This window comes from Thamnophis elegans, chromosome 13, assembly GCF_009769535.1.
Source record: "Thamnophis elegans isolate rThaEle1 chromosome 13, rThaEle1.pri, whole genome shotgun sequence".
Taxonomy (NCBI): Eukaryota; Metazoa; Chordata; class Lepidosauria; order Squamata; family Colubridae; genus Thamnophis; species Thamnophis elegans.
The window spans coordinates 37,704,549-37,730,913 of NC_045553.1; the positions used below are offsets into that span (position 1 = coordinate 37,704,549).

A 26,365-nucleotide genomic window follows, 5' to 3' on the forward strand; every position below is an offset into this window, starting at 1 on the left:
CATATGTCGACAGCAGCCAGGCTACTGTATGGGCAAAAGCGGAAGGACACTTCGGTTCCTACTATGGATGAACGGTTGATGGAGTTGGCAGAAATGGCAAAATTGATCCCTTGGATTGAAGAAAAGAACATAAGTACTTTTGTTTCCACATGGAGACAAAGTTTCTGAACTTGATGTGGAAAAGAATGAAACTCTGACTTTGGGTTTTAGGATTGGACTGATAGATCTTTATAGAAATGGCTTGTTCATAATTATGGAAAAGCAAAAGGCTGTGATTTGATGTTGATGCCTTATTTTACTGAAACTCAAGAGAGTCGGAAGTCAATGCTGCCTTTTCTGATTTTTCCACACTTCTCTTCCCCCACTGCTTTTCTACTTATTTTTGCATTTCGATGTTACAATACTTTATAACTCAATAAAACACACACACACAAAACCCCACCCCTGAAATCGGGGAAGGGTGGGATTTGCCCCGCGTGGGTGCAGCTGCCGCCCCTTCGCGTGACCCTAAATGAAACCTCGAAGTTGCCTTGGGGTGCAGCGCGTTGGATTCGGGCAATAACTCGGATACCCAAAGGGGCATCTAGCCCGAATCTAGCCACCCGGCAGCCCCGACTGAACGGATCCCGGTTGAAGCCCAGTGCGCGACTCTTAGAAACTGGGCGTCTCGGGAAGGAAGGGGACGCCTTGGCAGAGGGTCGAAGGGAACGAAAGGACAGCGACTGCGGGAAGCGCTCAAGGGCGGAGGCGAGGGAGGTTCCCCCGTCTGGCAGGCGGCCTGGGCGAGAATCTGCCCCCTGGCAGCCCTCGCGCAGCTTTGGATGCGCGCTGGGCGTGGAGAGGAGGCGTCGCGCCCTGGCAGGAGAAGCCAAGGGGGAAGTTGGCGAGCGGCTCGGTTGCTTCGGAGGGCAGGCATGACTCCCGCCCGCTCGTGCCTTCGTCGCGGAAGAAAGGGAAAGGGGCTCCAGCGGTCAGTCCTGGCGCCGGGGAGCAGGTGGGTGAGGGTGCCCGCCGGGGCGCGCCGATGCCCGGTTTGCTCCGCGCGCCGCGCCTTGCTCGGCTCGGGTGTCCCTGGTTCCGGAGAGCTTCCCCCCCCCTTTTTTCTTTTGGAGTTGAAAATGGATCTAATCCAAAGCTAAATTTCAAAGACCAGAAAAGGAAAGTAGGAAGAGCTCGAAGTGGGGGGGGGGGGTGGAAACAGAAGCGGCTCCCGATCTTTTAAGTTGCAAACGTTTGAACCTTCGTCTCTTCCCCCTTTCGGGGCGATTTTCCTCTGATAAGAGCCGAGGTGGCGCAGTGGTTAGAGTGCAGTACTACAGGCCACTTCAGCTGACTGTTATCTGCAGTTCAGCGGTTCAAATCTCACCGGCTCAAGGTTGACTCAGCCTTCCATCCTTCCGAGGTGGGTGAAATGAGGACCCCGGATTGTTGTTGGGGGCGATAGGCTGACTCTGTAAACCGCTTAGAGAGGGCTGAAAGCCCTATGAAGCGGTATATAAGTCTAACTGCTATTGCTACTACTGCTACTGATTCCCTTCTCATATTGAGCCTTTGGAGTCAAGAGGTCGAGAGAGGCGGTTCGTTTTTGTCCCTTCCCCGCCAACAAAGTTTTCAGCCTTTCATTTCACTCTTAAGAGCCGAGGTGGCGCAGTGGTTAAATGCAGCACTGCAGGCTACTGCTAGATCAGCAGTTCAGCGGTTCAAATCTCACCGGCTCAGGGTTGACTCAGCCTTCCATCCTTCCGAGGTGGGTAAAATGAGGACCTGGATTGTTGGGGGCGATATGCTGACTCTCTGTAAACCGCTTAGAGAGGGCTGAAAGGCCTATGAAGCGGTATATAAGTCTAACTGCTATTAACCGTTTTGTCCCTAATCGAACCAAAGTCGCCTGGGCCACTTCTGCAAGTTCTTTCGTTTTCATTCTCCCCTCGTCCATTTTCTCTAACACGAGAAAAGCAGCTTTTGGACAGATGTTATTCGCTTCTGGGTGGCTTCTTTTAACTCCTGGATCTGATCCTCCTGTTTTGCTCTCTTTCCTGTCGAAATTCAGAATAGGTGACGGGACCCAGGGGCAGGAGTAGAGCTGAGCCGAGTTGGGTTCCAGTGTGATGTGTGGGACAAGTGCGGCAATCTTCTCCCGTGGAAGGCAGCTGTGGATCCTTCACAGTTGAGAACTTGCTGATGGAGATGGCAGGTAAGGAAGTGCCAGGGTGCATGTGCGTTGCACACTTCTCCACCCTTACTCCTCCTTCCACCTGCTCCAGGAAAATGTGTGAAAGCAGCTCCCTTTTTGGTTCCGAGAAAAGAAACTTGATCCGCGTTGTGCAGCCAGCCAACTTTCAAGATATCTTGGGCTGCAACTTAACAGTGGTCATTCAGCCACTGATTCTTTTGTGGAAGAGTGGCGTTTGTTCGGCATCTTGATTTATCTAGAACAGTGGTTCCCAAACTTGGCAACTTTAAGACTTGTGGACTTCAACTCCCAGAATTCTCCAGCCAGCAGAATTCTGGGAGTTAAAGTCCACAAGTCTTAAAGTTGCCAAGTTTGGGAACCACTGATCTAGAAAATACCAGGGCGAACTGGTTGAGCAATTATTGAGCAATATATAAACTTAAAAAAGGGTGACTGCGATCACGAAAGGAGCAGAAGGAAAGTTCGGGAAAACAATACAGGTTGTATTGCAACCATAATTGAGCTCAAAATTTCGGTTGCCAAGGGAGACATTTGCTAAGAGGGTTTTGCCCCATTTTATGACTTTTCTTACCACAGTTATTAAGTGAATCACAGCAGATAAGTTAGTAAATACAGTTCAGTGGTGGGTTTCAAAAAACTTTGGAACCTTCTCTGTGGGTGTGGCCTCCTTTGTGGGAGTGGCTTGCCAGCCATATGACCTGATGGGAGTGTGTTTTCTTTCTTTCTTTCTTTCTTTCTTTCTTTCTTTCTTTCTTTCTTTCTTTCTTTCTTTCTTTCTTCCTTCCTTCCTTCCTTCCTTCCTTCCTTTCTGTCTTTCTCTCTCTCTCTCTCTCTCTCTCTCTCTTTCCTTCCTTTTATCTCTCTGTTCCTTTTTTCTTTTTTTCTTTCATCTCTCACTTTTTCTTTCTTTTTTCTTTTTACTTTTTTATTTATTTCTTGCTTTCTCTCTCTCTTCTCTCTGTGTCAGTCTGTGTGTGTGTGTCTGTGTGTGTGTGTGGCAGTGGTGAGTTTCAAATTTTTTGGAACTTCTTCTGTAGGTGTGGCCTGCTTTCCGGGTCCACTGGTAGAACCTCTTCTAACCGGTTCGGTAGATTTGACGAACCGGTTCTACCGAATAGGTGCGAACTGATAGGAACCCACCTCTGATACAGTTGTTAAATGGATCTGGCTCCCCCACTGACTTTGTTTGTCAGAAGGTCGCAAAAGGGGATCGCATAACCCCAGGATATGGCAACCGTCGTAAATATGAGTCAGTGGCCGAGCACATGAATTTTGATCATGTGACCATGGGGATGCTACAACAGTCGTAAGTGTGAAACATGTTTGTAAGTCACTTTTTTCAGTGCCGTTGTAACTTTGAGCGGTTACTAAATGAAGTTGAGCTCTTGTAAGTTGAGAAATGCATTGAGAAACTATTGTTCAGGCTAATCATGTCAGTCTGCTGAACTTTTGAAATTTTAGCTTTTGCATGGAGAAGTGGAAATACGTTAAATTACAAGAAATGGAGCTCAGTGCAGATAGACAACTGATCATAATTAACCAAAGACATATGTTTCCGATTGGACCCGGTTCCGAAGAATCACAATTGTTAAATGACTGTATGGTAGAGATTCCTTCAAAACTTTCAATCATATCTTATACCGCTTGTGTTACAGGAGTGAATTCATTGGTGACTGTTGATAAGAATAGAATATAACGTATTTTTCAGTGTATAAGATGCACCAGAGTATAAGATGCACCAAGGCCTCCCAAACCCTCTGCACACCTCGGTTTTTGTGAAAAACGGGGCATGCAGAGAGTTTGAGAGGCCTGCAAAGTGCTCCAGTGGCGGGCAAAAACGAGCGAAAAACGGGCCGTTTTTTGCTCGTTTTTGCCCTCTCCAGCCCCAAGAGACTTTGCAGACCTCCCAAACCCTCTGCACGTCCGTTTTTGCGAAAGGGGCAGGGTTTCAGGAGGCCAAAATGCTGTATTCAGTGTATAAGATGCACACAGATTTTCACCCTCTTTGGGGGGGGGGGGGGAAGGAAAGTTTTATTCTTTGAAAAATATGGTAAATAGCTTTATTTTTCTTCTTAGTTTGCACTTGTCAGTTTAATTTTTTTTAATAAGTTTCTTTTTTAAGATTAAAGATTGTTTTGTACAAAACTAATGTAAAAAAGAAGACGGTACCTTTGGTTAAAACAGGGGTGTCAAACTTGATTTCACTGAGGGGGCGCATCAGAGTTGTGTTTGACCTCTCGGGTCTGGTGTGGGTGAGGCCATGGTGGACATGGCCAGCTCAACGTCACTTGTGCCGGGGGTGCCTATAGTGACTCGAGCAGTCTGCCAGCGAAAAATGGGTTCCTGAGCACTGTTTTGCATGCAACAACCTCCTGCGACCCTCTGCCATTGAAAACGGAGCTCCGGAGGGCTCCCTGTGGCCCTCGTGAACTCTGTTTTTGATGGCAGAAGCACCGCAAGCTGATCTTTCTCTGTTTCCGGAGCGTCCCCGTGGGCCAGATTTAAGGACCCTGTGGGCCGGATATGGCCTTGAGTTTGACACCCCTGGGTTAAAAAAGCTTTAGGAGCTGACTTCTTCAAAACCTATTTCTGATTTGTGCAGGCTGGTTCAAAACGTTGCTGCAGAAACCCAGGAAGAGGCCGGATGCCTCAAATGGTACCCCTGGGTGTCCTCTTTCCTCCCCTTCACCTCCCGTGCAGAGAAGTCCCAGCACACTTCCTCGTAGCTTGACCGGCAGCCCCAAACTGGGCTGCTCCATCGCCCGGATTGTAAGCCATTCCGATAGTGCCCGATGGAGCAAGTTATACGATGTCTGCATTTGCCACAGCGAGGGGGACCTTGAGTTTGTGGAAGCGCTGGTGGCCTACTTGGAGAGCCAGCCCGAGCATTTCCGTTGCTTTCTTCAGCTGCGGGACGCTGTTCCAGGCGGGGCTGTTGTGACGGAGCTGTGCAACGCCGTCCAGAACAGCCACTGTTGGGTGCTGTTGATCACACCCAACTTCCTTAAGGATCCTTGGTGTTGCTACCAGATGCACCATGCCTTGACAGAGGCTCCCATGGCGAACGGGCGTACCATTCCTGTGCTGAAGGATATAGACCGCACTGACTACCCCAGGGAACTCCGATGCATTTACTACATCAGCGTGGTGCTCCAGGAGAACAGTTTCCGACAGATCAAAGAGACGATACTGCGTTGTAAGTGAGAAACTTGTCTTTAGAACAGGGGTGGGCAATTCCTTTTCCCAAGGGGCCACTTGGGAGAACCTGTGAAGGTGTGTAGGCACGCATGGAAATCGGGGGGAAAAAGTAGCAATCACTTTCAAGATACAGGTACTCCTCCGCTTACAACTCTGCTTAAATCAACAAGCAAGCTCAGAGCATGTAAATTGCAGATCCCTTGGCTAACATGATTGATGCCCTCGGAGTTGGAAAGAGGCGAGAGAGCCCGGTCACATGAGTCATGACACACATCAGCTTTGTGACCACATTGCTGAGTAATAAAAATTCCAGTCCCACGTTGTAACGGAGTACCTATATTTGATAACTCATTGGGATTTTCAAAGTCATTGAGAATATTTTTGCTTTTAATCTAATTAAACTTCCTATCTGTCAGTTTAAAATAGTGACTTCCATAGAGCAAACTAAAATCACTACTTTATAAACAAAAGGAAGGTGTTTTTTTCTCTTATTTGGTTATGGTAGAGCCATTTTAACAATCTATTTATATTTGCAAGTAGTATGCAGTTTAGAAATTAGTTTTGCAGTAGTAGTAGGTTACTGAAACCCTCTGTACAGAAAGGAGCAAATTCCCACAAATTTTTAAACAATCAACAAGCATTGTTGAACATGCAGGCAATAAATCCTTGAGTTTACAAATTAACGATGGAAGAAAACTCTTAGATGTGAATGAGACTTTAATTATGGTGATTTTAATAATTTTACTCATTTAAAATAGCAAATTGCATATAATATATTCACAGAAGCATACAGTGTATAGACAACTTTTGCAATTGAATGTTAACTCATTAAAATGAAGTATATCAAGTGAAATTCATTAAAATGAAGTATATCAAACATTTACTATTTTAATATTAGTGGTATTAAGTGCCATTTATATATTCATTTCAAAGCTCTTTTTTATTTAATCCAAAATGAATTTGAAAAGATAATTGTAATAATTGATAAACCCTAACCCTATAGGTACATCATCAGTCAGTGCTGATGTCAAAACGTAAAGCTGGAGTAAATGTTGTTACGAAGAAAAAGTGCAGCTGGAAGTTTAAACTAGAATGGTCTTGGGTGACATCTGTGAAAAAAATTCAGGTGCTCAGGCATGAAAATGTGCCGCTCAAACACTATACTTTTCCGCCCACACTGAAAAAAAATTAGAGGGAACATTGCATGTAATGGGACAGTTTGACCTATTTGGGAAGCCTGAAAGTTAGGGAGATGCTGCCAGTCACCAAGGAATTGGGAAGATAAAAACGAGATTGGTTTTGCATAAAAACGAGATTGGTTTTGGCTGAACAAATTGCGCAAACTCAGTTGTAATTTAACCAATAAATAAATGGCAGCCGAAGGAACCATGGTATAGTTATAATTAGTGACCCTCTTCATTGGATTCAAAGCTCCTGACCACTTTCTTATTTCTCTTCTCTTTTAGATCTCCTGGACTTTTGTCAAAACACAAGAAGCAAAGACTAAATCCACTTTTTTTAAATGAAAAAAAAAATACTTGGTTAAAGGAAGGTCAAAAGGAAAGTCTTGGGACTTGGAGAAGAAGCCTTTATGGTGAAGCTATCCTCTCTCACTGAAGTTGGCTTGATTTGAAGGCAGATTCCATTTCATGCTGCGATTTAACTCTCCATATTTGACTGATTAGCTTTATTTTGGAGATGCGGGATGCTTTAATCATCTTGTTTGCCCTCGGAAATAGACTCGGTCGAGAAACAAGGGCTGCAGGGATTCCAGGAATGCAACTATTATGAAAGACGGTTAAAATCCTTCCAAAATGCCCCCTTTTAAGGACACAACAGGATTAAGGTCAAGGCGGAACTGTTTTGAGTTTCAGAGTTTTTACTTTCCCGGAACTGAGGAACTGTTTCGCAGAACTAAATTCCATCATTATACCAACGATTCTTGTGAGATTTGGCGGACAGTAGAACACTAATTTGTAACAAGAAGATACAAGTGGTTGTGTTCATGGGTCAGCTGGTCATGCCTTTCTCTGTAATGTCCCACTTCCTTTCCTTGCCATCAATTTTGGGCTTTCTCTGCAGTCTTAACAGTTGGTCAGTATGCTGCGGCTTTCTTTTAGTCACATTCAGCTGGTTTCCAGTTTTCTTCCACCCATAAGAGTTTTCCTACTCCTCCTTTTTCCCCTTTTTCTTTTGTATTGGGTTCCTCCAAACCTGTTGCAAGCTTCTTGATAGTCCTCAACTTACAGCCATTTGTTTAGCGATTGTTCAAAGTTACAACTGCACTGAAAAAGTGACTTATGACTTGGTCCTTGCACTTAACACCATTGTAGCATCCTCATGGTCATATGCAATGATGCTTATGTGAGCACAAGCATCATCGTAGGTTGAACGTAAATTCGGATGCTTGGCAACCAGCATGTATTTATTATAAGGATCGTAGCATCCCAAGATCATGGGATGGCCATTTGTGACTTTCCCAGCAGGCTTCCAACCAGCAAAAGTCAGGTGGGGGTCCGGACTGGATTTGCTTGATGATTCAGCTAACAGCTGCAGGGATTTGCTTGACCCTGGCAAAAAAAAAGGTCATCAAATTGGCCGTGACTCGCTTAATAACCATCCTGCTTAGCAATCCAAATTGTGGTTATATAAAGTTCTTCCTGAACATCAGGCACAGTGAATTCTAGACCTGTGAGCATCATTGCATTGGATGTCTGACAGCTACAAAAAGGTTTCTGCAACATCTGGGGCTTTATACACAGGTGTCCAAATTATATCCAAATACAGGTAATCCTCGACTTATAACGGTTCATTTAGGGACCATTCATAGTTAACAACATCACTGAAAAAAGGGAGTTGTAACCATTTTTCACGTGACGATTAGCAACATCCCCATAGTCACATGGGCAAGGTACAGACAGTTGGCAACTGGTTCGAAGTTATGACGGTTGCAGTATCCTGGGGTCCTGTGATGGCCTTTTGCGACAAACAAAGTCAACGGGGAATCCAGATTCACTTAAGAACTGTGTTACTGATTTAAACAACTGCAGTGATTCACTTGCGCTGTACAGTAGAAGTCATTGTAAGGCACAACAGGCTGTATCTTAACAGAACAAATACCCCAAGGGGTTTTAGGGGTGTCTTACAGAATAAACCATCTGTGTACCAAGTTTGGTTGAAATTGCTGTGGCAAGACAGGTTTTAAAATGGGGCAAAACTCATTTAACAAATGTCTCACTTAGCAATATAAATTTTGAGCTCAATTGTGGTCGTACGTTGAGGACTTCCTGTATTATAGCTTTAATAAAATGGCAGTATTAACCATGTTTAAAACAAAAACAAAAACAGCATGATACTGCCTTGAGTTTGTAGCCATGATGGGCTTTATCTTGCTTGACAGTACATAATTGACTTACTTGACTTAAGTCTTTAGCGTCGGTACGACATCGCCAATCCCTTCGCTGTAGAGTTGCATGCATCCCGAATCAACGGGATCCATGATTCTAGGCTGAGTACTACTTGAGCTTGCCGGGCCCAAGAGTTGACAGAGCCACTTCTGTTGGAAAAACGGTGGGCACCTCGAGAAGGCAGGGGTTGTCTTGATAATGAGAGGCTATATTTTGCGCGTCAATTATCCTTGCCCACCAGTACATAATTATTGATTTGAGAGAATTCAGACCCCACCATTTACACCCCAGTGAGCTGCCTGTCGGGTGAAACGGCTACTGTCAGGTTTTGTTTCCACATTTGTGTGATTTGCAGAAAATGTATGTGGCTAAATTTGCATATTGTACTAAGCCGAAATACTTGTTAGTTTTGGTTTAAAGTGTGAATCCAGCCTTGTTTTGGTTCTCTGCAAAGTCTGCTAATAGCAATAGCAGTTAGACTTATATACCGCTTCATAGGGCTTTCAGCCCTCTCTAAGCAGTTTACAGAGTCAGCATATCGCCCCCACAGCCTAGGTCCTCATTTTACCCACCTCAGAAGGATGGAAGGCTGAGTCAACCTTGAGCCGGTGAGATTTGAACTGCCGAACTGCAGCTTAGCAGTCAGCTGAAGTGGCTGCAGTACTGCACTCTAACCTCGGCTCTAACTATGCTAATTATGTAGCTTATTCGGCGAATATGAACTAACCTCTGATTTAAAAATTCAGTCCTTATACTGTGGGAGTTTAATTTAATCCTGTGTCATCCAAGGTTAGTATTACCTTGAACTGTCACTGAAAATACAACATTAGCCAATGATCCTTCTAGGAATGGTTTGGGTAATTTGAAACAAAAGGAATGTCAGATTTCATTCTAAATTGTGGGTGCATTTCCCATGATGTAAATCTGAATTGCATTTGGAATGTAGTTGGGTTTACCTGCAATGTTTGGCATGCTAGTTATGACTTACAATGGCCCATGCAGTGTGGAATATATTCTGTTTTTGTATCAGAGGACAAATGGCCAGTAGAAAGCATAGGATTATAAAATGAACAGGGTCTTTGCTGCTTCAATAAACTTTGAAACTCCCTGCCAAAGGGAAGCCCGATTCATTTTCTTTCTATCGTCCTTTTATTTAGGTGTCTCTTTTTGACAAATACACCAAGTTTCTTATAGGCCTCCTTTTTAAATGCCTGTTATGTATCCATGAACCAATTCAATATCCCTTTTTATAGAAAGGTAGGTGTATATATTGAGTAAAGAATTTGGGACAGTTTTGAAACTCTCTCTATATAGAAGCTAGTGCATAACCATGCTAATTGTCATTATTTCTCTGTTTTGGGGTGTCATCTACACCAGGGGTCTCCAATCTTGGTTACTTTAAGACTTGTGGACTTCAACTCCCAGAACTCCTCACTTTAAGAGTTGTGGACTTCAACAACCAGAATTCTGGGAGTTGAAGTCCACAACTCTTAAAGTTGCCAAAGTTAGAGACCCTTGATCTAGTACAGAGGTCTGGAAGTTGAAGGAACCATGAAGTCGTAGTCCAAAACTATTGCGCGACTACTCTAATTTTCTTGTGTCTATATTCAGTCTTAAGCTTTGCGAATGTACGCATGCGCAAGGGTCCTTGTGATAGTTTCTCCAAACAGCTCCTAATTAATAGCGTCCTCCGGCCGGTAGAGGGAGCCGCCGAAACGTCACTGGTGCGCGCTTGGCGCTAATCCAGATGCGCCTGCGCGGTAGTTTTTAATACTACAGAGATGGCCGAGTCTCCCGCTCTGAAGAGAAAATGTGAGGAGAAAGAGGGAGAGAACGGATCCGCCGCGTCTCAAAATGAAGGGCCGGCCCCCGGCAAGTTCCCTTTGGCCGAACTCTCTGTGATGAAAGTGCTCAGGGAATCTGCGCGGGAGAAGACGATCTTCCTCCACGGGCGGGTAGGGGAATTATTGGTTCTCGGGTTTGGGAATTGTTAGCTGGTGGCCAATAAGAGGACAGGGGCGGGGCTAGCCGGCGGCGTGTCACTCGCCGCCCCTTTGAGAAGGGAACGTCACGATTTGCATAAGCGATGACGCGCGGAGAGCGTGTGGCGTCATCGCACACATGTCCTTCCCGCGTCTCGCTCCCTGCGGCAAGGTGTGCTAGAACTACAGTTCCCATCACCCCCTAATTAATGTAGTAGACGGGGGAGGGGGTGATGGGATTTAGGGTCCAAGGCATCTCAAAGCTCCTCTTCTTAGGGCAGGGGTCCCCAAACGTGGCAACTTTAAGACTTGTGGACTTCAATTCCCAGAATTCTCTAGTCAGCATAGCTGGCTGGAGAATTCTGGGAGTTGAAGTCCACAAATCTTAGTTGCCAAGTTTGAAGACAGCTCTCTTAGGGAAAAAGGAATGGAAGAGTCAGCTTGCTTGCTGTGACTGGCGAAAAATGGACTGAAGAAATTAGGATAAGTTTGTTGTTTGTTTATTGGATTTATAGGCCGCCCTTCTCCCAAAGGACTCAGGGCGGCGTACAACATTTTAAAAAAAACACATATTACAAAAGTTAAAAGGAATGAAGACAGTTGAGAAGAGGGGGAAGAAATGAAAGCAATAAAAAAAAGAAAAGTTATAAGGAATGAAGACAGTTGAGAAGGGGGGAAGAAATAAAAGGAATAAAAGAAAAGTTAAAAGGAATGAAGACAGTTGAGAAGGGGGGGAAGAAATGAAAGCAATAAAAAAAGAAAAGTTATAAGGAATGAAGACAGTTGAGAAGGGGGGAAGAAATAAAAGGAATAAAAGAAAAGTTAAAAGGAATGAAGACAGTTGAGAAGAGGGGGAAGAAATAAAAGAAAAGTTAAAAGGAATAAAGACAGTTGAGAAGAAGGGGAAGAAATAAAAGGAATAAAAGAAAAGTTAAAAGGAATGAAGACAGTTGAGAAGAGAGGGAAGAAATAAAATAAATAAAGAAGTTATAAGGAATGAAGACAGTTGAGAAGAGGGGAAAGAAATAAAAGGAATAAAAGAAAAGAAAAGTTAAAAGGAATGAAGGCAGTTGAGAAGAGGGGGAAGAGAAGGGAAGGGGCTGGTCTCTTTCATTGAGTGCAGAGGCGGTTGTGTGCGGGATTTTTTTTTTTTTTTTTTTTTTGGTACTTCCCCAATTTTGGGGGATTCCCGGTTAGTTTGCTAAAGTGTGTGAAAGAAACAGCAGGAGGTGTTTCTTCTCCCAAGTTGGGCTGATGTGGGAAGACTGCACAAAACAAAAATGTGCATAGGCTTCAGAACAGACTCCTGGGGAATAGCGCCTTCCAACTGCCTGGTCTTTCAGCTTTCTGCATAGTGTTTTAATTTATCAAAAATATACAAAACATATATTTTATATATTTTATGTTTTCAATTGATTTGCCATATTCATAAGAATATATAATATATAATTAAAATATAATACAACACAATTAATATAGTTATAACATAATTATAACAACATAACATAACTAACATAACATATAACACATAACATAATATAGCAAAACATAACATAACATGTAATCAGAGGTGGTATTCAGCAGGTTCTCACCAGTTCTGGAGAACCAGTAACAGAAATTTTGAGTAGTTTGGAGAACCGGTAGATACCACCTCTGACTGGCCCCGCCCCCATCTATTCTCTGCCTCCCAAGTCCCAGCTGATTCATAGGAAATGGGGATTTTGCAGTAACCTTCCCCTGGAGTGGGGAGGGAATGGAGATTTTGCAGTATCTTTCTCCTGCCACACCCACCGAGCCACACCACGCCCACCAAGCCACGCCCACAGAACTGGTAGTAAAGAAAATTTGAATCCCACCACATAACAAATATATAATACAATACAATACAATACAATACAATACAATACAATATAATATAATATAATATAATTGCACAACTCAGAAATATGTAGCTTAAAAGAGGCACAAAGGATACTGGTTTTTGGTTGGAGCAATGTTTCAGCAATGTTTTTTTTTTTGGCAACCTTAGTCTACACTCGTGGGCCTTAAACTTGGCAACTTCAAGAAACTTCAGTTTCCAGAATTCCCCATTCTGGCTAGGGAATTGTAGAAGTTGAGGTCCACAAGCCTTAAAATTACTAAGGTTGGTGCCAATGAGTAAAGATGGAAGAGATTGAGAAGTACCAGGCAAAGATGGGGAAGAACTTGGGTTAGTTATAGTAAAAGCTCCCTCAAGCTGATCTTCTGGTAATGATGCGGATATGGTCTTTCCATTTTCGTGGCAACAAGACAGAAATGCATTATTGTTACATTCCTCCCGTGTTTTTCTAAGCGTTCCAATATAGGATATATTTAGTGGGGGGGGGGGGTGTTTGTAGTCTTCCATGCAAGCACTGGGCAGATCCGACCTTGCTGAACTTTTGCAAGAACAGCCAAGGTCACCTAGAGCAGGGCTCTCCAACCTTGGCAACTTTAAGACTTGTGGATTTCAACTCCCCAAATTCCTCAGCCAGCTTCTGGGAGTTGAAGTCCACAAGTCTTAAATTTGCCAAGGTTGGAGACCCCTGACCTAGAGGCTGCCATTTGCTATAACATGTGGAAAGAAAGAAAATATTTTAGTTTAGTTTAGTTTTCCCTTTATTTGTATGCCGCCCTTTTCCCTGGGGGGACTCAGGGCGGCTCACAGTTCAAAAAGGGGGGGGGGAGACAAACAATATTCCAACATGGAAACAATACAACATATTAAAAGAGAGCACAACAGTCACACAATTCGGGTGGGGTTAGAGTCTTAACCCCAGGCCAGCCGGGACAGCCAGATCTTTAAATCGGCGCGGAAGGACTGGAGGGTGGTGAGGGTCCGAATCTCCACGGGGAGATTTTGTACTCTAGCCTCAGCTGATGGGTTAGCAACATTTATTTACCTATGTTTTATTTCTTTGCCCACCTCCCCAAGGCCTTTGTGCTATTCAGATTCCAATTACAAAGCAGAAAAATATTTTGACAAAATATATTCCAGAATATCCAGGCTATATATTAGGAAGAATCCACTGATAATGACCTGGGAATAAATTCTCTACTGCTTCTGAAGTTATTGTTCAATCCCTAGGAGAATACATGGGTTTATATCACAAAGTAACCTATTCAACCATTGTTTGTTGAATAAAGCTTAAGAAACTATAGTGGATTGTGTGCTGAGCCAAAAACAAATAAAATGCAATGGGTTTTAGCAATGGAGATGTCCTAGATGAGAACTAGTCTACAGGTTTGACAATGAGAAATAAACTGGTCATGGAGTTGGATAAAATTGTGTAGCCGACTGCCCAGATTGCTATTATTTCACCTAACAAAAGCATTACCTACGTATCTCCAGATTTAGATTATTTTTCTTATTAGCATATCTATTGCTTTCGGCCAGGAGATCAGTTTTTCATGTTTAGTGTTTAAAGCGAAATTGAATTGCAAACTAGCAGTTAACTTGAATGCTGTAAATAAAATGGATGGACTTGTCACTCAGGGCCTATACGAACCGGAAAATTGCAAGTACTCTTTTAATTCGCCATTTACAACTATATTGTGTTTCAAAGGCAGATTCTCCGGAGTGCAGGGGATACAGCTGGATTAATACTTTTATTGTCCTCTGTAAATCCACCCGGAGATAACCAAGGCATGCAGTGAAGTGTCAGGAAATTACTCGCATCTCTATCATTTTAAAAAAGAGTCTGAATTTGAGAGGAGTGATTTAAAAAAAAACAAACACGAAGGTGGATTAGATTCAAGGTCAAATTCAAAGTGCAGGTGAGTAAAGCTATTAAAGAGAGGAAGGATCGATAAACTAGAGTTACAAAGCACCACCAAAAGCAGGTAATATGCTTCCTGGTGGAACAGCCAAGGTCAGGTTTAGTACAGTAGATACAGATGAATCGTTCCACCATCCCTCATCCTGGTTCAGTGTATCACAAGGTTAATCATGGCATACATTTTTTTCTACACTAATCATCTTACCAGGAGACTGGCTATGATAAAGTACAGTAAATTCTTATTAGTGCCTTGTGCAGACCCAAATCCTCCTCCTGTATCTTATTACTCTGAGCTGCTTCTCCTGTCCCCTTAATATCTAAATGTTCTGTCAATCTTGGTAGCTCCCTGATACTTATAAGCCAGTATGTTTGATAAATGTTTAATTTGCATATTTCATTACTTGTACATGGTTTGCCAATTTACTTCTACGCAGACCAGTGTGTTCACATTCAAGGTTTTAGGGTTTAGAGCTTGACTGATGCATACGTGATTATCTGTACCAATGTATCAAAATTTAAATGCTCTATATCTCTATATCTATCTATCTATCTATCTATCTATCTATCTATCTATCTATCTATCTATCTATCTATCTATCTAATCTATCTATCTATCTATCTATCTATCTATCTATCTATCTATCTATCTATCTATCTATCTATCTATCTATCTACCTACCTACCTACCTACCTACCTACCTACCTACCTACCTACCTATCTATCTATCTATCTATCTATCTATCTATATCTCTCTACCTATCTACCTATCTGCCTATCTACCTATCTACCTACCTACCTACCTACCTATCTATCTATATTTATCTTTCTCTCTATATATCTACCTATCTATCTATCTATCTATCTATCTATCTATCTATCTATCTATCTATCTATCTTTATCTATCTATCTATCTATCTATCTATCTATCTATCTATATCTATATCTATATCTATATCTATCTATCTATCTCTATATATCTATCTCTATATCTATCTATCTCTATCTATCTATCTATCTATCTATCTATCTATCTATCTATCTATCTATCTATCTATATCTATATATGTCTATGTCTCTCTCTCTCTCTCTCTCTCTACCTACCTACCTACCTACCTACCTACCTACCTACCTACCTACCTACCTACCTACATACATACATATATATATATATATATATATATATATATATATAATGATCTTTGACTTTTTGCATCTTGCTTGTGTGCTTCCAAGCACATCTGCTAGTGGTGGCTGGCATCGGGGAATGACTTTGGTGTTGCAGAGAACTATTTATGTTCTTCTTTCTTTAGGTGAATGGTGCTTCTGGGGATGAGGCAGATGCTGTTGTGATCCTTGAGAAGATTCCCTTCCAGGAAGAGAACATCACTGAGCTCCTAAAGAAGCACACTGGGCTTCAGCTCCAGGTGTCCAATGACATCTATAGCACTTACCGCCTCTTTCTTCCTCCAGAATTAAATGGTGAGTGGCCATCAAAGGAAGCTCGGTTGATATCTGTGGGAAGCTGTCCCATAAACCATATGTGACCCACCTGGCCCTTTTGGTGTCTTTCAAAAACTTTCTGTACTAGTTGTAGAAATGCTCTTATGATGTTCCATCGTAACTTTGAGTGGTTCCTAAAGAAACGGTAATAAATTGAGGACTACCCGTAGACTGCAATTGGGCCTGCAAAGTATGTTAAGCAATAAAACATGCCAAGGAAACATCATAAGTTGTGTTTGCTACATCTAAATTCGCCATCGTTGTGGCTATAACCCTAAACAATGCACATTATGGCTTCCGCAAGTAATACTCCCGTAGTGAAGTCCATGCATCTTGTTTTGTGGTTCCTCAAAGGATTGGATTGTACAACCTGTCGCAGTGTGAGGAGGTCAAGTAAGTTTCCTTAGACAGCACCCTTAAGTGTCTGCGTCATGCGCCTTAAGACTTTATTGGGAATAATGACTTTTATTTGTACCCCAAGGTTTGTCTCTTGGGAGACGGGAAACAGACAAAGTCAGGGAAAGAGACAGATAAGCAGTAGCTGAGCCTACAGCAGGTATGTGAGCATGGCAAATGTCTCAAAAAAGGCCCTTCCCTAGTTTCTGATACTGTAAAGGGAACAGAGGAGAAACACAGTTTCAGACTTGTAGGATTCAAATTCAAATCCGGAGTCAAGGGATGCTTCCCACTCAACTGTGGTGGGAATTATATCCTTACTGAATCGTTTCTCCCTTGTATCTCAGCACATTCTGCTCTGGTGTCTTCCAGCATGTCTCAAGTTTCTCTGTCCTGCTAGAGTTTGCCATGCCTGCAATAGAGTTCATCTCCAAGACACCGAATAGCTCTTTTCACCCTATCAATTTTTTTTTTAAAAAAAAATCCAGTACAGTAAAATGCAAGGTGAAATTTTGTGCCGTGGGTTGAAGACCTGCTAAGGTTTTCAAGGTTTTTTTCTTTCAGGATGGAATCATTCGAACAGGCAACCTTGGGTCGTCTTGTCAATGTCTTTTAGATCTGGGGTCTCCAAGGCTGGGGAATTCTGGGAGTTGAAGTCCCCCAGGCTCAAAGTTGACGAAGCTGGAGACCCCTGTTTTAGACGGTTTAGTGTTTAAAAGCGTGGGGGCAGCTTTGTATTTCATGGGGATCATCTTGAGTGAAAGTTTCCTGTCCTTGTGGCCGATGAGCCCCAAACCCTGGCAAGAACGTAAGACAGACGCAGATTTTCCGTGCCATTCTTAAGTCATCAGAAGAAAAAAGGGTGACACACTTACCTGCCGATTCTGCTCTCTCACAGCGTAAGAAAACATTTGCACTAGCACTTGTGTTCTTCTTGCTTTTTCTTGGACTACCAGGAAGATGTGATTTCCACAAGGTGGCTCTCTTGGATAACAAAACTTTGAAACGTAACTGTACTATGTTGAAATCTGAATGGCAAGCCGGTGCTATGTTATTCCCCCTGCCGTGTATTTTACTCTAAATCCTGAGTATCAGTCTGATTCAGATTCTAAGGGGCAACCTCTACTTGTTCAGAACCTAAATGATTAATGTAAAACAATAGCTACAGAATCAGCAGGCGGAGGTCGAAATGCAAAGTACAAATTTAGTCACTTAGTTCAGCCGTGCTAGGGTGAACTAAATATAGGCAGCCCTTGACGTTATTTCCATAATTTCCCTTGACGTTATTTCCATAATGGAGCTGGTCATAGGGTTATGATGGTTGTAAAATGGGGTTGGTCACGTGACAGATCCAATTTTACGACCTGTTTTGCAGTGATCATTAAGTGAAGGCGGCAGTCGTAAAGCAGCCGTCCGGTTGTTAAGTGAACATCAGGTGATGTTCAGGTGGGTCCTCCTGAGCACTGTATCGGAACGGTACCCGGTGCTCCAGGCAGGCTCCGGTACGCCCATCCCGGGGCGTACTGCCTGCAACCTACCACTGCAGTGCATGTATCCGACATATTTCCCCCACAACTTCAACAATCCTATGAGGTGGGTTAGCCTGAGAGTGACACTCCCAAAGTCTCCCCAACAGCCTTTCATACCTAAGGTGGGACTTGAACTCACAGTCTCCCATTTTCTAGCTTGATGCCTTAGCCACTAGATGAAACTGGCTCTGATGATAATATAGAACCAAGCAACTCTTGCACCCTTGACAAAAAAAACCCCTGACTTACGATATGAGGTAGAGAGATGGTTGTAAATGAAGCTCCGGGTATTTTCCCAAACACCAGAAGGGAAGACAAGAAGCAATGGTGGGAAACTAGCCGAAGACAGAAGCAACCTAGAACTAAGGAGACTTTTCCCGTGGCACGACAAAACCGCGCTGGTCAAAATCGCGGCAATAAAATCGCGGCGATAAAGCCGCGACGTCATCACCGCACGTCATCACCGCGGCAACAGAAGGGCGCTTTAAAACGGCGCCGCGGCAGAAAGCCGACTTCAATTAAGGTAAGCGTTAGGATTAGGTTTAGGGGTTTGTTTTAGGGTTAGGTTTAGGGTTAGGTTTAGGGTAAGGTTTAGGGTTAGGGTTAGGGTTAGGTTTAGGGTTAGGGTTAGGTTTAGGTTTAGGGTTAGGTTTAGGGTTAGGTTTAGGGTACTGAGTGCTTGGGAATGCGCGATTTTGCCCTCCGCGATTATGTCATCGCGGTAGGGTCGCGTTTTTCCTTAGCGCTTAGAACGGCGCGAATTAGTCTTCGTGCTTATGTCTCCGCGGATAAGGGCTTCGCGGATTTGTGGTGGAACCGACTTTTCCTCCCGGTGAGAACAATAAACCAATGGAGTAGCGTGCTTTCAGAAGTTGTGGTTGCTCCATCCCTGGAGGCTTTTAAAAAGAGGCTGGATCGCCATTTGTCTGAAATGGTACAGGGTTGAGCAGAGGTTTGGACTAGAGTAAGAATAGCAATGGCCCTTAGACTTATAGACTGCTTCACTGTGTTTTTACAGCCCTCTCTAAGCGGTTTACAGTGCCAGCATATTCCGGGTCCACAGAAGGTCTCCAGACCCCTTCCAACTCTGTTATTCTGTTAAAATCAACCACAAAATATCAGCCATCAACCTGTCTGCAGAGGGTGGTGAGCAGAAGGGTTTACGTTTCATCCGTACGGTGAATAAAATAGGATGTAGTTGGCTCCACTTAACAAGATTGTTATTCTGATCCAGCAGAGACGATTCCCAGGGGGTTATTTTGCCCAGATCTGGGATTACCATGGCACAGCCCACCTGGAAAGAATATATCAAAAAATATACTTGGAGCAGGCCCCCGGTTTTTTGTTTTCTTTTTGGTTGCTTGTGTTGCTTTGAAGTAGAGAGATTACAAACCAGGAAGATGAAAGTGTTGTGTTTTTCAGACACTAAATTAGAAGTGCTGTTTGGACTTGACTTGAATGCCGGCTTCCTTTTTCAGCACAGCACCCCAGCAATTAGTCCAGGGGGATCAGAAGGAGCCAAAGCCTATAATTAGCCTTCCACTAGCCCCTCCGAAACATGTGGGGAGTGATGACACAGAGGGTTTAGTCCCATGATGGCGAACCTATGGCATGTGAAGCCATTTCTAAGGGGCCACTGCCAGCTCCAGAGCGCATGCGCTCGCTGGCCTCTGATTTTCAGCCTTGATTTTCGGCTGTTTTTCACCCTCTGGATGCTTCCCTAAAGGAAATATGGCCCAAGGTGCAAACCGGAAGTCCGTTTCCAAACTTCCGGTTTGCATGTTTGGAGGGGGGGGGTGTTGTCCTCCCCAGACTCCTAGAAAGCCTCTGGAGCCTGGGGAGGGCGAAAAACAGACCTACCGGGCTCACCAGATGTCAGAAAAACGGACCGTTTCTGGCCTCCGGAGGGTCTCTAGGCGGTGGGGGAGGCCGTTTTCTCCCTCCCCAGGCTCCAAGAAAGCCGTGTGTACATAGACGGGGCAGCAAGTGGGGGTCACACACATGCACAGGGGTCATGGCTTGGTGGGGGGACATTAAAATATGGGGGTGGGCATAACGAGTGCTTTTGTCCCCCGAGGCGAACAAGGTTCACTGGTTTAGTCTGTGCATTTTTATATGCGCTTTTAAATTAAGGGGACGAGGGGAATGGATGGCCATGAGGACACATTCTTGAAGGTATGTTGTGTGTGAATTGAGGAAGATGGAATAGAAGCATTTTAACAGGGGAATGGATATGCAGGTAGTCCTCGACTTACAGCAGTTCATTTAGTGACCAAAGTTATAACAGCACTGAAAATGACTTTATGAGCATTTTTCACATTTATGGCCATTTAAGCATCCCTATAGTCACGTGATCAAAATTTGGATGCTTGGTAACCGACTCATATTGATGACGCTTCCAGTGTCGCAGGGTCATGAAATCAACTTTTGCAAACTTCATATAAGCAAAGTCAATGGGGAAGCCAGATTCCCTTAACAGCTGCATTGCTAACTTAACAGCTGCAGCAATTCACTGAATAACTGTAGCGAGAACGGTTGTAAAATGGGACAAAATCCACTTAACAAATGTTTCGCTTAGCAGCAGAAGTTTTGGGCTCAGTTGTCGTACGTCGAGGACTGCCTGTATGTAAGCTGCAAATGGGTGGGTGTGAAGAGGGGAGGGGATTCAGATCTTGTGTAGATTTCCTATACTCAGTCCTAAACACACATAGAAATACGCACACACACATGCAAATACACACATGTGCACATGTTCCCAAACCCTGAACAATTCCAGAGTTACTTCCATAATGTGAACTAATGCCCAACCAGAAGTCCTAGTATTTGAAAATGAGACACAATAACATCTGATCGTTTTTTTGGTGAATTTCCCATTGGATTAAGAGGAGACAACATGCTTTGTAGGACTAATGCCGGTCTTAGAATAAAAGGGGCTTCTGTTTACATTCAGTGAAAGTTCTTTGAGTAGCAGAGGGCTTTGATGACTCACTCTTGTTACTCTTTACAGACTGATAAATGGTTTATTGGGTGATGGTGTAAAGAAATAAATAGCTGCTTATATACATATTCTCGCTCGCGTTTCAAGTAGACTTGAGTTATGGCATCTCTTAATGCAGGAACCATATGCTGCTGGTGGCGCTTTGCATATCTACAGCTGCAGATTCGATTTCTGTCCTCAGTTCAAAGGCTTTTTGCGCCGCTGAGATTTATTAGGTGTGGAGTCGGATGGGATTATCTCAGAGGTCCTCCTCCTGCCAGTTGGAAAAGGGTCAGAAGACGCCTGGAGCTAATATTGTATTTTCCTTGAAATATTAATGTGTTTCCCTGAAAACAAGACCCACCCCCAAAATAAGCCCTAGCCTGATTTTTAAGTGTGCAGTTAATATAAGCCCTACCCCCAAATAAGCCCTAGTGAAGGGGGAGTGGGGGTGGCCAGCATAGAAGGTGGTACAGCCCATGCAGTGCAGGTGAGTTGATTACCTGTCCAAGCAGCAGGCAGAGGTAGAGGCGTGGAGGAGGGGGGAGGGAGGCAGTTGTTCCAGATGCACTGTGTGTGCTAGTGGGAAAGCCGAGGGTCTGTGGGCCAGGATTGGTGGCCAGCCATGGGAAGCTCATCTTCACACCTCTCGGCTCGCCTGCGACCTGCGCTTGGACAGGGAATCAACACACCTGCGCTGCATGGGCCGCACAGCCCCAGGGTGTGCCGGCCAAGGGACCAGTGGGTGCAGCTGCTGCCAGAGACCATCAGTCCCCATGTGCTTGCTGCCCCTTGTGCACACGCCCAGCTGGACTGTTGACCCTGAAATCGTGTTGCTCCAAAAAATAAACCCTAGTGCTTAATTTGGAGCCTGGGAAAAGTATTAGACCGGGTCTTATTTTCGGGGAAACATGGGTGTCTTCTGGAATACTCTAAAATAGAGGAGCAAAAGAAAACAGGCGAAGGATCTCTGACATTTTCGTACCTTTTAGCCGCAGGGTCTTTGATCCCACTAAAGCTAATCAAGAAATTAGCTTCATCGGAATCATAAGGAGAAATAAATGGATCGTTTGCTTTTCTGTATTCCTTCCATTCAGCCAAACAATTCAAAGAAGACCATCAAATCTTGGTTTCCCAGTGTTTATTTTTGGACAGTGAAACTAAAAATGTGATAAACTCGTTGGTAGAAACAGAGGTAAAAAGAAAACGGGGTTCCAACAATGAATAAGCGTAAAAGCACACTTGGGCAGGATTTATGTTGGCCATGTAATCTATAGGTAGTCCTCCACTTACAACCCTTTGTTAAAAACCGTACAAAAATACACTGGCACTGCAAAATCGGTCCTCATACTTATGACTGCCAAGGCCATTCTCCATGGTCATGTGAGCCAAATCTTGGCACTTAGCAACTGTCTTTATTAACAACAGTTGCAGTGTTCCTGTGTTACGTGATTGCCATTGGCAACCTTCCCAGCCGTCAGGGAAAGTCAATAGGGGAAACCTAATCGCTTAACTAGGGACGTGGTGGCTAAGACTCTGAGCTTGTCAATCAGAAGGTCAGCAGTTCAGCCGTTTGAATCCCTAGCGCCGCGTAACGGAGTGAGCTCTCGTTACTTGTCCCAGTTTCTGCCAACCTAGCAGTTCGAAAGCACGTAAAAATGCAAGTAGAAAAAAATAGGGGCCACCTTTAACAGCGTTAAAGGTAACAGCGTTCCATGCGCCTTGAGTCATGCCGGCCACATGACCACGGAAACGTCTTTGGACAGCACTGACTCTTCAACTTTGAAATGGAGATGAGCCCCACCCCCTAGAGTCGTGAACGACTAGCACATATGTACAAGGAGAACCTTTACCTTTAATTGCTTAACTACTGCCTGATTCATTTAACAACTGCAGGGATTCACTTAGCAACTATGGGAAAAGAATATCATAAAATTGGGTGTGTGACATCTGCCTTGCTTAGGAATGAAAACTCTGGTTCCAAATTGTGGTGATAAGTCGAGGACTCCCCCTACCATCCTCTAAGAACTGGAACTAATCAGGTAAAGCAGTTTTAAAACAGAGGAAAGGTTCACATCTTCATTTTACAAGGAGGTTTTTTGGTGACTGCATTCACACCTCACACACTAAACCCCTGAATCGGCAGCGAACAACGTTAAAAAAAACAAACCCACCCAGTTAATCTTCTTGCTTTAAGTATGTTGAAAAGGAAAATAAAAGTCTCCATTCAGGCTGCCAAAACCCCTGAGATATTTGAAGCTTCACGCTAATTTCTTTTTGACAGCATTTTAGAGCTGCAAGTTCTGGTATCCCACCCACCCACCCCCAAGCCCCTCCCCACGTGCTTTCCCATTTTACCTCTGCTTTGCCAGCATCCCTCAGAGGCATGTCTGAAACACTTACTTACTTTATTGTCTAGTTAATGTTCCTTTCAAGGTTTGTCTCCTCTGAGCTTATATAAGCTAACGTGTACAACTAAGCCATTATAAGGCTATTAAGCATTACTTTAATTTTTAATAGCTTGCGTCTGTGTGCGTGTGTGTGCGCCTGTGTGTGTCTCAGATGCTTTTTATTTCACTTACCTGTGATGCGGGCTCTTGGTGGGCATTGCTTCTGCTCTTAAAGCAAATCAATTGCTTTCTGTTATCAAAACCGAAATGCGTTTTTTTCTTCGACCATTTCCTCCCAAATTAAAGCAAAATTGGTCTTTTGGAAGGGCGGGGTTTCTGAGGAGGGGACTTGGATATGTGTCTTTCTGTTATTTTTCAGGGCCTTGAAAGGAGCTTAGAGCTCTTCCTTGCAACACATCCATAATGTACAGGTATTAGTATATGACATGCTAATCATTGCGAAAGCCCTTCCCGCATCCCTCATTTCCCTCCTTCATAAATAATAGCTAACCGTGGGGAAAATGCACAAACGCTGGCATGGTTGCCTAAGATATATCTACTTAGCATTTTATGCAATTAATCAGAATAGAGCTGGAAGGGACCTTGGAGGTCTTCTAGTCCAACCCCTGCTCAAGCAGAAGACCCTCGATCAATCAGAATAGAGCTGGAAGGGACCTTGGAGGTCTTCTAGTCCAACCCCTGCTCAAGCAGAAGACCCTCGATCAATCAGAATAGAGCTGGAAGGGACCTTGGAGGTCTTCTAGTCCAACCCCTGCTCAAGCAGAAGACCCTCGATCAATCAGAATAGAGCTGGAAGGGACCTTGGAGGTCTTCTGTTCCAACCCCTGCTCAAGCAGAAGACCCTCGATCAATCAGAATAGAGCTGGAAGGGACCTTGGAGGTCTTCTAGTCCAACCCCTGCTCAAGCAGAAGACCCTCGATCAATCAGAATAGAGCTGGAAGGGACCTTGGAGGTCTTCTAGTCCAACTCCTGCTCAAGCAGAAGATCCTCGATCAATCAGAATAGAGCTGGAAGGGACCTTGGAGGTCTTCTAGTCCAACCCCTGCTCAAGCAGAAGACCCTCGATCAATCAGAATAGAGCTGGAAGGGACCTTGGAGGTCTTCTAGTCCAACCCCTGCTCAAGCAGAAGACCCTCGATCAATCAGAATAGAGCTGGAAGGGACCTTGGAGGTCTTCTGTTCCAACCCCTGCTCAAGCAGAAGACCCTCGATCAATCAGAATAGAGCTGGAAGGGACCTTGGAGGTCTTCTGTTCCAACCCCTGCTTAAGCAGAAGACCCTCGATCAATCAGAATAGAGCTGGAAGGGACCTTGGAGGTCTTCTGTTCCAACCCCTGCTTAAGCAGAAGACCCTCGATCAATCAGAATAGAGCTGGAAGGGACCTTGGAGGTCTTCTGTTCCAACCCCTGCTTAAGCAGAAGACCCTCGATCAATCAGAATAGAGCTGGAAGGGACCTTGGAGGTCTTCTAGTCCAACCCCTGCTCAAGCAGAAGACCCTCGATCAATCAGAATAGAGCTGGAAGGGACCTTGGAGGTCTTCTGTTCCAACCCCTGCTCAAGCAGAAGACCCTCGATCAATCAGAATAGAGCTGGAAGGGACCTTGGAGGTCTTCTAGTCCAACCCCTGCTCAAGCAGAAGACCCTCGATCAATCAGAATAGAGCTGGAAGGGACCTTGGAGGTCTTCTAGTCCAACTCCTGCTCAAGCAGAAGATCCTCGATCAATCAGAATAGAGCTGGAAGGGACCTTGGAGGTCTTCTAGTCCAACCCCTGCTCAAGCAGAAGACCCTCGATCAATCAGAATAGAGCTGGAAGGGACCTTGGAGGTCTTCTGTTCCAACCCCTGCTTAAGCAGAAGACCCTCGATCAATCAGAATAGAGCTGGAAGGGACCTTGGAGGTCTTCTGTTCCAACCCCTGCTTAAGCAGAAGACCCTCGATCAATCAGAATAGAGCTGGAAGGGACCTTGGAGGTCTTCTGTTCCAACCCCTGCTCAAGCAGAAGACCCTCGATCAATCAGAATAGAGCTGGAAGGGACCTTGGAGGTCTTCTGTTCCAACCCCTGCTCAAGCAGAAGACCCTCGATCAATCAGAATAGAGCTGGAAGGGACCTTGGAGGTCTTCTGTTCCAACCCCTGCTTAAGCAGAAGACCCTCGATCAATCAGAATAGAGCTGGAAGAGACCTTGGAGGTCTTCTAGTCCAACCCCTGCTTAAGCAGAAGACCCTCGATCAATCAGAATAGAGCTGGAAGAGACCTTGGAGGTCTTCTGTTCCAACCCCTGCTTAAGCAGAAGACCCTCGATCAATCAGAATAGAGCTGGAAGAGACCTTGGAGGTCTTCTAGTCCAACCCCCTACTCAAGCTGAAGACCCCTAGAGCATTTCAGACATATTGCTCTCCAGTCTTTTCTTAAAAACCCACAATTTCTGGAGGCAAGCTGCTCCACTGGTGAATTGTTTTTCACTGTCAGGAAATGTTTCCTTAATTTCAGGTTGCTTCTCTCCTAGATTAGTTTCCATCCATTGTTTCTTGCCTTGGCTTCTGGTGCTTTGGAAAATAAGTTGAACCCCCCCCCCCCCTTTGTGGCAGCCCCTCAGATACTGGAATGCTGCTGTCATGTCACTCTCTCTCTCTCTCTCTCTCTCTCTCTCTCTCTCTCTCTCTCTCTCTCTCACACACACACACACACACACACACACACACACACAGTCCTTCTTTTCTCTAGACTAGCCAAACCCAAATCCTGCAAACATTCTTCATGTCCTTTAGTCTCCAGGCCTTTGATAATCTTAGTTGCTCTTCTTTGCACTTTTTTTTTTCAAAGTCTCAACATCTTTTTTGTAAGGTGGTGACCAAAACTGAATGCAGTACAGGTAGTCCTTGACATATGACCACAATTGAACCAAAAGTTTCTATTGCTAAGCAAAACATTGGTTAAGAGAGTTTTGGCCCATTTTACGACCTTTT

The 26,365-nt window shown here is 44.2% G+C and overlaps 2 protein-coding genes across 3 annotated transcripts in view; both read left to right on the forward strand.

The window, feature by feature from the left end:
* The first annotated feature begins 275 nt into the window (after positions 1 to 275).
* On the forward strand, positions 276 to 8,221 carry TIRAP (TIR domain containing adaptor protein). 2 transcript variants are annotated; one of them, XM_032229999.1, is made up of 4 exons: positions 276 to 994; positions 2,051 to 2,194; positions 4,797 to 5,390; positions 6,859 to 8,221. In XM_032229999.1, exons 2-4 carry the CDS (start codon positions 2,182 to 2,184, stop codon positions 6,897 to 6,899), a joined length of 648 nt encoding a protein of 215 aa, XP_032085890.1. In that variant the 5' UTR covers positions 276 to 994; positions 2,051 to 2,181; the 3' UTR covers positions 6,900 to 8,221. The 2 variants fall into 2 exon arrangements, with proteins under 2 accessions (XP_032085890.1, XP_032085891.1); XM_032230000.1 differs by having other exon boundaries at positions 276 to 970.
* Positions 8,222 to 10,465: 2,244 nt separating this feature from the next.
* The window catches only part of DCPS (decapping enzyme, scavenger), a 68,826-nt gene continuing 52,926 nt past the window's right edge, over positions 10,466 to 26,365 (forward strand). Inside the window, exons 1-2 of the mRNA XM_032229973.1 lie at positions 10,466 to 10,754; positions 15,891 to 16,059. Coding sequence (XP_032085864.1) covers positions 10,581 to 10,754; positions 15,891 to 16,059 — 343 coding nt within the window. The 5' untranslated portion in view covers positions 10,466 to 10,580. The remainder of the gene's footprint in view (positions 10,755 to 15,890; positions 16,060 to 26,365) is intronic.